The 11,672-nt window shown below is 37.3% G+C and overlaps 1 protein-coding gene across 1 annotated transcript; it reads right to left on the reverse strand.

Moving 5' to 3' along the window:
• Positions 1-738: 738 nt before the first annotated feature.
• Positions 739-8,787, reverse strand: LOC139712419 (sugar transporter SWEET1-like). The gene is made up of 6 exons (XM_071624241.1): positions 8,658-8,787; positions 7,553-7,630; positions 5,739-5,862; positions 4,305-4,466; positions 2,766-2,885; positions 739-2,101 (listed from the first exon to the last, which is right to left on the reverse strand). The coding sequence occupies exons 1-6, from the start codon at positions 8,723-8,725 to the stop codon at positions 1,991-1,993; spliced, it is 663 nt and encodes a 220-aa protein (XP_071480342.1). The 5' UTR covers positions 8,726-8,787; the 3' UTR covers positions 739-1,990.
• Between the last annotated feature and the right edge of the window lie 2,885 nt (positions 8,788-11,672).

The following is an 11,672-nucleotide window of genomic DNA, read 5'->3' on the forward strand; positions in this document are numbered from 1 at the left end:
GGATATTTGCATTGATAACGTCCTATATGATTAAACTGTCTGAATGCTACTTCAGGGTCTACAAAGATAAAATCTTACCTACATTTTGCAGAAAACCCCATTCAATTTGGTTCAGTGGTCACAGAGAATTGTGGATCGTTGTGAAGCATGTTGTGGATGTGATTCTTTCAAGTTTAATAGGCACTTGGATGCTCTTGGAACTGCATATTAATGTGTGAACACAATGGACAGAACTTAGAGGAAAGGGATTCCTGACATGCTCTACCAAAATCCTCATTTCTCTTTGACCACTGAAGCAAATCGGATGGGGATTTCTGCAAGACATGGGTAATAAGTTATAGTTTCATGCCTTGAAATTGTATTTGGAATGATTCACTATTTTTAAAGTTATCGTTGCGAAGGGTCCCGTTGTAATTTTTTTTTTTTTTTTTTGGGGGGGGGGGGGGGGACATATGGTACTGCATCATGCAAATGCCCTTTCATGTTTTGGTTGCCCCCAACAAACAGGAATGTGGTGGATTTACCAGAGACCCTATACCGTATGTCTAAAAATATATATATATAAATAAAACGGGACCCTCCGCAATGATATCTTTAAAGATAGTGAATCAATCCAAATGCAATTTCAGGGTATGAAACTATAACTTATTGCCCACAACTTACAGAAAACCCCATCCGATTTGCTTAAGTGGTCAAAGAGAAATAAGGTTTTGTAGAGCATGTCTGGAATCCCTTCCCTCCAAGTTCTGTCCATTGTGTTCACACATTATGCAGTTCCACGAGCATCCACGTGATAAACTTGGAAGAATCAGACCCATGACATGCTCTACAAAAATCCACATTCTCTGTCACCACGTGGTCAAATTTAACGGGGTTTTCTGCACAATATAGCTAAGATGTTGTATTTTAAGACCCTGAAGTAGCATGAAGACAGTTTAATCATATTGGAAGTTATCAATGCAAAAATGCGGTTGTAATTTTTGGGGGGGACATACTATACCATCAGAAGTGTAAATGTGACACGTAGACAGTTCAAGATAAGAAACTCCTCCATCAGCATTTGATTTTACTTCATAACTTCAAATCGCATACCTCCTGATTTTCTCCATCTCGCATCGGGGTTTCAGCATTGTCCTATGGTGGGTTCATCAATGAATGTCGACAAATTAAAGGAACACATTAAGAAAAATTTGACTTTGATGGATATATCGCCACCTGACCACTTACATTTGTTGTAGTCTCTAGACAAGCCTCTAGAATTTGTAGTTTATGAAGACTAAAAATATATCCTTCTCGTCTGTTAAAACATATCTTGTTTTAATACTTTGAAAATACTCACAAAATATCTATCCTTTCCGTATCCTGATTGTGTTTCATTATCATTTGGATAATTTCATTTTTCAATTCTTACAATATTTCAATTCATATCCCACCAACACTTCAGTTGTATGAGCTTGTGTTTGTGTGTGAGTGTGTGTGCGTGTTTGTGATTGTCTCGTAATTGTAGGTTCTGTATCAACAGTACTCTATAAAAATACATGCTCATCTTCTGTCGCCTGCTACATCTACAAATTACATGTGTACTTTAATAAAAATATTCATGCCGCCCTCAGGGCAACCATAAAAATCACCACATCTTTGTCCAATTGGGCAATCTCCTTCCATAATTGGTTCATCACATTTCCATCAGACAAACACCAATCTCCCTCCACCACGGAGCCAATAACCACCCGGAGTTCCTCTGCCTTTATCCCTCACGCCGCCTGCCTCCTAGCGTAATAGCACAATCACCTATTAAAATGTCTATCTTATCATTTCTTCCTTGCAACAAGAGCACACAGGTGGCATATAATGTATTACATGACAAAAGTGTACTCTTTTCCCCATGTAATCCCTTTCCACGCTCTCTCAGAAGCGTTCACATTGCTGAGGACCGGGCCTCGTCACTTCCAAATATTCATGGTGCTTGCGTCCCAAAGGTATGACATTTTCATATGATGCTCGATGGCCCGGAGAGGTCGTACTTCCGCGAGGAACTGGGATACCACACAAAGAGCGCCAGTTGGAGAGCCCCTAGCAGCATACCCAAGAAGTTTGGCAACTGAGATACAATAGGATGATAAAAAGAAAGTACATAACATGATGCATCATCACGAATGCCATATAATGTCGGAGAAATAATACCTTGGTTTTCAACAGATTTGAATTTGTTAGATGCTAAGCTTAAAATTGATATTTAATTTGTCCTACTTCATTACCATCAAAATATTTTTTCAAAAGAATGAAATAATTATTACAAAGCTGTAAAGATTACATTGTCCGGGAAGTCAGCTGTGTGCGCATTTTTCTTCCTTTTATGAACTCAGACTCTGTACAGGTAACATAACAATGCACCACAGATGGGTGCATGCATTTAGATTCATAAAGTCACATGACAAATTTGATACAGAAATTGTCATCCTGTACTCATTAAATCTGAATATCACTGCAAGTCTTATATTGTAGAAAGTTTATATGGATCTGGCAATCTTTCTGAAAACTCCAGAAAAATTAGAAGGAAATTAGCCAAATCTTGTCAATTTGTGAAAGAAACAGGAACATCAACCTTCTAAAATATGTTGCCAATTCACGAGTCATACAAACATTCTAGAGATCTAGAGGTTTCTGGATGTTATATGACTAAAGTGTCTTTGTGGACAAATAAAACAAATCGAACTGCCCTTACTGTCACCCTTGTCAACCACATTTTCTGTCAGATGGCTCACCTGGATGAAGGAGTCCTGCACTACACGGCCATAGAGAAACCACTGGATGGAAACGACAAACCCCGCAAATGAGAGGGAGAACGGAAGGCTCTCCGTGCTCTTCGTCCGAACAACCTGCGACTGAAAAAAAAAAAGACAACAAGAAGCAGATTGGAGGACAGGCATTAAAACAGAAGTTTCCCCAAGTGTATGTGGATTTAGTAAAAGCAGAAAAATTAATAAGACACCCAGTGATTGATTGAGGAATTGATTGGGATGGTTCATTCGAAAGTTACCAAGACAAATTTCTGGTCAATCCTGTGCACTGCCCTCTACAGACAGGAACTCTATAATATCTACAGAAGAGCTGCACAACTATTTGGAAAGTCACACTTATAAATTGATACAAAGAAGCATAATCATAAAGGCATTACAAAATAATCTATAAAAAGAGTACATTCCTGAAACCTATAATGGAGAAATGTTAGAGCATATCATTTCTAAATGCATTCTGGATGAGCTACGTGTAGGTCAAGTGCTCTTTCTGATATCCTAGAAAAGGATTTCTTTTTTTTTTTCAAAGACAATTTTGTCTTATTTTCTCTATGTTGCTTGACTACCAGTACTATAATGTTACGAATTTTGGTGGACTTCACATTCGGCAATGGGTAGCACATGGAATGTACTGAAAATACTGAAAATGTACACAAAAATATCCCCAGATGTTGTGAACATGCTTGTGGGATGGTTTGGTGGCCAAAGCAAGGCAAAAATGCCAAAATGCTGGTCATACTTCTTCTAAAATGATGATGACCAGCCAGTCATTCTGATGAAAGAGCTAAATTTGTGGGTATGAAGAAGAAGACTGAGAGAGCCAATCTGTACACAGTCTTTCACATGGCAGCATGAAAAAGGAATTTGAGTCAACAGTAACGGGGTTACTGGTGTCGGTTTTCCTGGTCTGTCTATAGACCGATTCTGTGACGCGCTTTGTGTATTATCGGCATGGGCAGCGCCATTACTGCTGTGTCCCATCCGATCCCCCCTCCCACTCCCCCATCCCCCTCCCTACATTAGCATGCGCACGGAATGAAAAACTGATGCACGGTTGTTTTTAATAGCCAATAGGCGTCTCGTACAGAGTGCACGAACACTTGCTTAATGCGCAAATCCTGCTAACAAGTGCGCGATAAACATGTTGCCCGGAAGGTGGGGGAGAGGAGGGGGGGGGGGGGGTAGGCTGGGACACCGCAATTTGAGCTAATGGCTGCGCCCAGTGCCACAAATTGTCTGCTGCCCTCAACGGACCCGAATCGGTCTATATTGTTCTGCCGCCACTACAAAGTCATTCCATATCTTTATATGCCTTGGCTATGATGCAAGCAATAAGATCACAGAACTTACCACAACGCTGAGCGGTGAGCCGTACATTACGACCGAAATTGTCTGCTGCCCTCAACGGACCCGAATCGGTCTATATTGTTCTGCCGCCACTAAAAAGTCATTCCATATCTTTATATGCCTTGGCTATGATGCAAGCAATAAGATCACAGAACTTACCACAACGCTGAGCGGTGAGCCGTACATTACGACCGATCCGCAGGCAGCTATGAGACCAATGTAGTGTACTGCAGTCTCGGTCGTCATGGTAACAAACTTGATAGCACCAAGGGTGGGGTAGACAATGAGGGCTGCATATAGTAGCTTGGAATGGACATCTTTCTGCATTTTGCATAAATATCAGAGATTGGCAAACTATCAACATTGAGGTAATAGAATGTCACATGATTGGATAAGCCCTGCTACTAAATATCAGTGATTTTTACTGTGGCTTGTTACATTGTTAATCAATGACAGATTTGTTTTCACCTTCTTTTTGGAAAGATTCATTTCAAAAGTACTGTAAATCAGGTCACTTTCATTATTCATAAACTTCAGTAGCATGTGATAATGAAGAACAGTGGAAGCTCTTTCTAAATCAGCTTGGGCAAAAATAGTAGTTGAGAAATTTTGGAGGAAAATTTCTCCCCAAAATATATATCTGGGTTCAACAGACAGTGATGGCCACTTTCTGAAAAACAGAAATGTGTTAGGCAATAAGATTTCAATGTAACCCTTGCTGTGCATTGATCACCAACTGGCACACACACTGGAATACTTTCATGCTGATGTCATAAATGTCTGTAAAACAAATTGCTAATGAATGCAGGTTTAGATCCAGTTCCTAGTTTGTTACCATGGCCTTCCTGTTGGACTTTAACCCGTTGAGGATGAGTCCCGAGTGTACTCGGGCAGGTGTCTATGGGAAATGTGTGTTGTAGCAAAATCAGTCCGTCCTCAACGGGTTAAGTAAGACACATTGTTCCATCTGAATGGGTTTGCTACAGATTTTACAACTCGATAAATCTGATCTGATTACTGAATAGCAATTAAAAAATTTGGGAGGTTATTAACGCTTAGAGCCAGAGCACATAAGGGTTCAAGGTCCTGTTTACCTTTGGGATCAGTAATTTAAAAAATGTTCAAGATACCACTTTTGATGCATACTGTACATGTAGGTCAGTTGTATCACAAAACATCCAACACATAAAATTTTTGCAATAAAGCCTAAAAGGAGATATCACTGTTTTTCTCATTAAACCATAACTGTAGATGGTTTAGTCTGGAAACAATTTTATTATAACTGTACTGTGCACACTTTGTATATTTGACAATAATCAACATCGATTATGCTGATTAAAATCTTTACACCGGTTGTTTCTATCCCCAACTCACATTTTAGAACTATTTTGAAGCACTAATGCTGGGTTTTTGTTTCATCTGCAAACGGTTAATTATGCCTTTAACGCTCATTGTTCCATCTGATGGGTTTGCTACTGATTTTACAACTCAATGAAATCTGGACGGATTACTGAATAGCAATTAAAAAAATTGGGATGTTGTTAAAGCTCAGAGCCGGAGCACATAAATGGTTAAAGGTCATTATGATCTCACCTTGTCATTTGTATTCAGGTAATAGATGATGATGTACAGAATCTGTAGAACTATGCCAACACCATTGGTGAGTATAACTGTCATATCTTCTGTTAGTACACCATACTTGGTCCACAAAATTGTACTGTGTGAATAACGAAAGAAAATGAATTAAAGGGATGGTATAGTTTAGTTGAGATGGGGATTCTATTATTCAAACTTTAACTTTTTGCAAAATAATTAGAAGCCATCAATATGCAATATTTAGGAGCATACAATTCTGTGAGAAAGTTCATTTGATGAAAATATAATATTTCATACAAGCAGTTCCTAATCATTTCAAAAAAAAAAGTTAAAATCTGAATCCACATTTAAACCAAAACTATACTGTCCCTTTAACAAGGTATGAAACATTATGTTGAGGAGGATTTGTGGTCTTGCGACATTACAGCTGAACAGAAAAGAAAGGCTGTAAAGGTACACAGCTAATCTTACCAACACAAACAGCACCCTCTATTGCCATTGAGTGGACATGATTCCTCTCCATAAATATCTGATAGTGATGCTCCCAAAATACTGATTTCCTATTTTCTTTCATCCTCTGGACTCTAAACTTTCAAATGACATACAATTTGTCCTACTGAATACTTCATTCATTAACCTTACCACAGAGGAAAAAGTGAAATGCTAGACTGTAGCATCCATATAGACACAATTTTCAGGAAGTTATCTGTGATGTTTAGGTGCATTCACATGTGCAACAGATTAGTTGGGTAGCCAAATTAGATAGAATTAAAACAACATATTAACGTGCTTCAAGATATGGAAGGTTTTGGGGGTTTCAAACCATTCCAAACTTCAGGGTCGAGCAAAACCAAATTTAGATATCAAACCTCAGTACTTATATTAGAACATTCACTTCATTTATTTCAGGTGTCACAATTTGTTAATAGGGAGCTTTAGATTTTAGACGCGCAGACGTTCAAAGGAAAAAAACATGTTCTGAGCGTACGCAGTAGCGAGCGTAAAGTCAATCTATTTTTAGCTTGCGTCGCCTGAGTTTTTCACTGCGCGTACTGGGCTATTTTCACGTCCGCACAGTTTGCGACGTAGAGAGCTTCTTCATGCACTGATAATATGGGGACGCGATTTTATTTTTTATACGTTGCGTCCCAGCGTAATCTAATAAAAGCTACTTTTCCACACGACGCAGGGAGAGGAGAACGTCCAGCGCAAGCGTCGGCTCAAACGTCCGCGTGTCAAAATCTAAAGCTCCCTATTATGTCACAGAGGAAATGAGTGCAGTTGATGCTACAGTCATGGATGTTATTTTAGTCAGTATCCTTCAAAGAAGCTCCAAGGCTGCAATATGAATTAGAGTGCTGAGCCTTCTGAAAGATCTCCTCTCAGAATATGCTACAATAGGATTAATCATTTAAAAAAAAAAAACAACAATATCATAACGGCTCAGATGCAAGTAGGCAGAATATCAAGTGTTTCAACTGATTAACTGATTGACAAATTGCCCTACATCAACGTAAGTAAGCACTGAATTGATCAGTACTCCCTGCATGCTATAAGGATTAGAACCGACACATGCTGTCGGGCAGAAGCTCGGTGGTCTAGTGGAGATGACCCCTGTCCAGCGATCAGGAGGATGTAGGTTCGAATCCTGCTCGAACACCTATGATTTCTATTACCATGGCCACTACTAAAACACTGAACAATTCAGTGCTTATTTACGTCAATGTAGGGTAATTTGTCAATTAGTTGCAATGAAAACATCTCGACGGAAGAATTTCATGAATTTGAATCAACAGTTTTGTTCAACTTACTTCACAACTGCAGCCACAAACGGGAAAACAGAGATGTTTTGTGTGTTGCCCTGAGAACGGATTTTCATGCAGATTTGTCTGAGAGTAGAGAGATCAAAGTGGCAATTAACACACATTAGGAGGTTAATACATTGTATTACATTTTCCAATTAGGTGTTGTGACACTGATAAGCAGTTACAGTATCATCCTTTCTTTCTTTCTTTTTTCTTAATTTCAATTACAGTGGTACCAGCAGTTCTGTATTTCATTATTTTGACAAAAATTTATCAAATTATCATTTGGCTCAAAAGTTATCCTACAAGTAAAACCGAACATCATTTCCAAACAAGCAAAAACAAATAATCCTTGGAAGAAAGAATGATTCTTTTCATAACTGCATCAAAACACCCTTATAACTAAGACTACAAGGATGAATACATTAAAAAATATGCAGTAGAACTGATAGTTGTTCTCCTAAAATGAGATACAGAGAACCATAGTCTGTCCCGTTAGCCAAACTCTACTTTTAAGTCATTCTTGTACAGTCTGACCTTGATTACCTATACAGCCATCAATTATATGGATCTCTCTGTTATCCAGACATCGACTTTCTGACTTTAAAAAAAAAAAAAGTTTTCACGTATTTTCAGTGCCAAATCTCACTCAAAACAACCATATGTTCAACCGTTATTGTGTGAATACACGGCAGGACATATTCCAATCATTGCAAGGGACTGTAACTCAATCAAGCTATAACACTGTAGCTGAAAGATTAGTAATATGGTGATCGTTTGTTTATAGACCTACCAAAGAGTGAAATAGACCCATGGAAATGGACATAGAACCAACACTTTGCTTTCGAAAGAGAGATTATAGAGATATATGGTTATACCCCCAGTATTTGAGACACCTTGATATCAGCAGTGTTTGTCATAAATAAGGACAGCTGCTAGGTACAGTATCAAAGAAACAATAGATTGTTAATAGCACGTGTATACTCCTAGCATGACATATAATGCTAAAAAGTGCTGTATTTGAGCATATGTCTCTTATCCGGCCAAATCGCTTATCCGGATGCCTGCCGGTCCCAGCATGGCCAGTAGATCAAGGTCAAACTGTGCTTACATTCCAGTGAGAAAGAGGCCGATGGTGCAGATCGTAGCACACAGCGACAACGCATCTTTGTATTCCATCTCGTGTCAATATCCGAAGCTTTGAGCACGACACCAAAGCTAGAATAGCCTGCCACTCCAGTTTCTTCCTGCAAACGAACAAAAAACAAACAAATAAACAGACCAACAAAGTGATCATTAAGTTGATCTCCTCTGATGGCAATATCCTGACCACTTTAATTTTGCCATGCAACATCACTTTTCTGGTATGATGTGCTTAGTGATTTCAGTAGTTTAGTGATTCAGTTATCTCTTTAACAGACATCCCATTTAATAGCTGACTTCACCACTGATTTAAAAGTACAAGTTGTTTTAAATCTATTTTAATGAAATACACAATTTCAGGGTTTGTTAGTTTTTCATTGTCACACTTCGCTTCAATAGACATGGGACTAGTCATTCTCCCCTTTCCTAATTCTGTTCTTGATGACTTTTGATGTACAAACGTAGTTAGGTTTCTTGTGTTCATTTCACTGTTTTGTATGTTGTTTGTATCATATTTTGTACCAGTATTTCATCGGTTGTAGTACAGTATAACAGATAAATATGTACATTGTTAACAGGGGGGCAATTCCATAAATTCGGACGTACATTTTGAACACATTATTTAGCTGCCCAAGATACAAAGATTGAAAATATGAAACTTTTTTCTGGCCATGATATGACAAGTGGTCAGTACAAAACAATTAACTATGAAAAAATTATGCCAAGACCTCAGTGACCTTGGAATGATTAAAAGATAGCATGTGTTCGGACGTACACAGAAAAAGTGAATTTTCTGACTTCGTAAGTTCAGTAGCAAAGTTCTGTGAAGTATGCAATATTTTTCTAAAAATTCACATAATATCAGTTAAAGTAGATGTGAAATGATGTAGAAACATAAAAAGAATTAGCAATTTAGACAATTAACATGGAAATTTTTATGTTTGTTTTTTGTTTCGGACGTACAGTTTCGGACGTACACGACCGCCGTTTCGGACGTACACTATGTACGCCCTCAACAACACTTATAATAAAGGCAAAAAGACATTTGTTACATAACTATTATTCATCCTAGGCCCTTCTCAGATGATAGCACTTGTCTATCATGTCAGCATTACCAGTGTAAATGAATAAAAGAGATTCAGAACATGAAAACTACTGTGTACATAGGGTTTGTGCATTATCAGCTGCCTTAATACATGTAACAATATTCAGGCATGATAAGTATATGTACGTACATGTACTTATATTACAGAACCAAAATTCTAATAACAAACTTTGTGATTATAACACAAAATACAGCCTAAAAACTAACTGGCCAGAACAACAGAAACACATGTGTTGCAAACTGTAGGTAACAAATTACTATTTTGATTTATAGAAACATTATATTTCTGTTTATTTTTTTTTCACAATGAATGTGATCAAGGTACAAAATAATGTACGGTCAACGAAGTACTGTACCAGATGCATGTATTTACAAACAGAAAGAAAAATAAAATTTGTGGAAAATAGAAAGATTTACATTAGTAGCCAATAACTGTATACTGACTAGATATTTGTTACATGTATACCATGGTGGCAAAACAATACATTTTTTTTTTTTTTACAGACAACAGTAGAGTAATCCTGACACAATGGATATTGTTCATGGGCAAGTCAAAGCTATTTTATTTTGCCATCTTATGGGAAAGAAGAGTAAAAAATAGCCCTGTTTTGCCAATATTAGAATTAAACCCTAGTCTATATTAAAGCATATTGCAGTACTTAGTAAACAAGGACCTTAACAATTATGGAAAAAAATAATCAAAAGAAACCATTTGCTGATTACTTTATGTTGATTCAACAGTAAGTACATGAATTGGACCAGAAAATTTTACATGAAATTTTACTCTGTTCTCAAAATTCTCTGAACTTTCAATGAAAAGAGCAAAGCAAAATGTGCATGGTCACATTCAATTTATGAGTGATTTATATATTAAACACAACATTCAGTGTAATTTAAACATTATGGGTTCCTTTTTTGTGAGGTCAAGCTCACAGAAACATGCATGGTAATGTATGAAGAAAGTAACATATCACTGGACAGTTTTGCATTATGCTTGGAATATTCTGGTAATCATAGGCCTTTTGATGTTGTTGTTTTTTTAGATATTAGATTTTTAATAGTGAAATGTTATTGAGTGCCTGCTAACCATTGGGCTCTATGCAGTGTATTTTTGTTGCATAATTTATTATATGAAAAAATCTTATTCACTCTGAAATATTTATCATTATTATTATAAATCACTAACACTATCATGACCATTTTTATGGCATGACCAGCTCCCGTACTCCTTCGGCAGCAACATTAGTCTGTAATTTTCAAATGAATGATTATTAACAGTGCATGAAGATAAATCACAAATTAGACAGGGCTGCACAGTTTAATACCCATTTTTTCTACTGGTCAGACTGGTCTGTCAGACCAGTAGGTGCCCAGTTTTTCCATCCTTTACTAGTCCATTCTTTCAAAAAAAATTACTGGTCCGACAGTAATTTTTACTTGTGCTGGACCATCGGACCAGTGCCAGTGTGCAGCATTGAATTAAATCATTAAATTGAAAAGATATGATATGACATAGATACTATAGTAGACCATGAAACCGATTTTGAAAGAAGATAAATACATCATAGCTTTGTCAAGAAAATTGACAATTAAGGTTTAGGAACTAACCAAAGTGAATTGAACATTGTATGTTTTTGAGGTCTTAGGTCATAACAATGTCTATTGTTGCCTAAATTGCAGGTTGTGTGTCCATATATCTGTAATAAAAAAGCATGAAGATGCAGATGATACCTTCAAGTCACAGGATTAGGATTGTAAACACCAGCCGACAAAAATGGTAGTAAACAGTACATTGTAGTATTGCAATGTGAACGCAAGGTGATAAGAAGCTGAAATACTCAGTCTAGGCCAAAATAGGAGGGTATTTCATACAACAAG

The sequence above is a fragment of the Diadema antillarum genome, unplaced genomic scaffold, assembly GCF_040938485.1.
Source record: "Diadema antillarum isolate AM-2024a unplaced genomic scaffold, OU_Dant_1.0 seq00001804_RagTag, whole genome shotgun sequence".
Lineage (NCBI taxonomy): Eukaryota > Metazoa > Echinodermata > Echinoidea > Diadematoida > Diadematidae > Diadema > Diadema antillarum.

Excerpts from the sequence above, each read along its gene's own strand:
- LOC139712419 (XM_071624241.1), bottom strand. The coding sequence starts at position 8,725 with ATGGAATACAAAGATGCGTTGTCGCTGTGTGCTACGATCTGCACCATC. Across the intron at positions 2,886-4,304 it reads GCTCACCGCTCAGCGTTGTG|TCGCAGGTTGTTCGGACGAA; the intron begins GTAAGTTCTGTG and ends TTTTTTTTTCAG. Across the intron at positions 2,102-2,765 it reads TGCAGGACTCCTTCATCCAG|TTGCCAAACTTCTTGGGTAT; the intron begins GTGAGCCATCTG and ends ATTGTATCTCAG.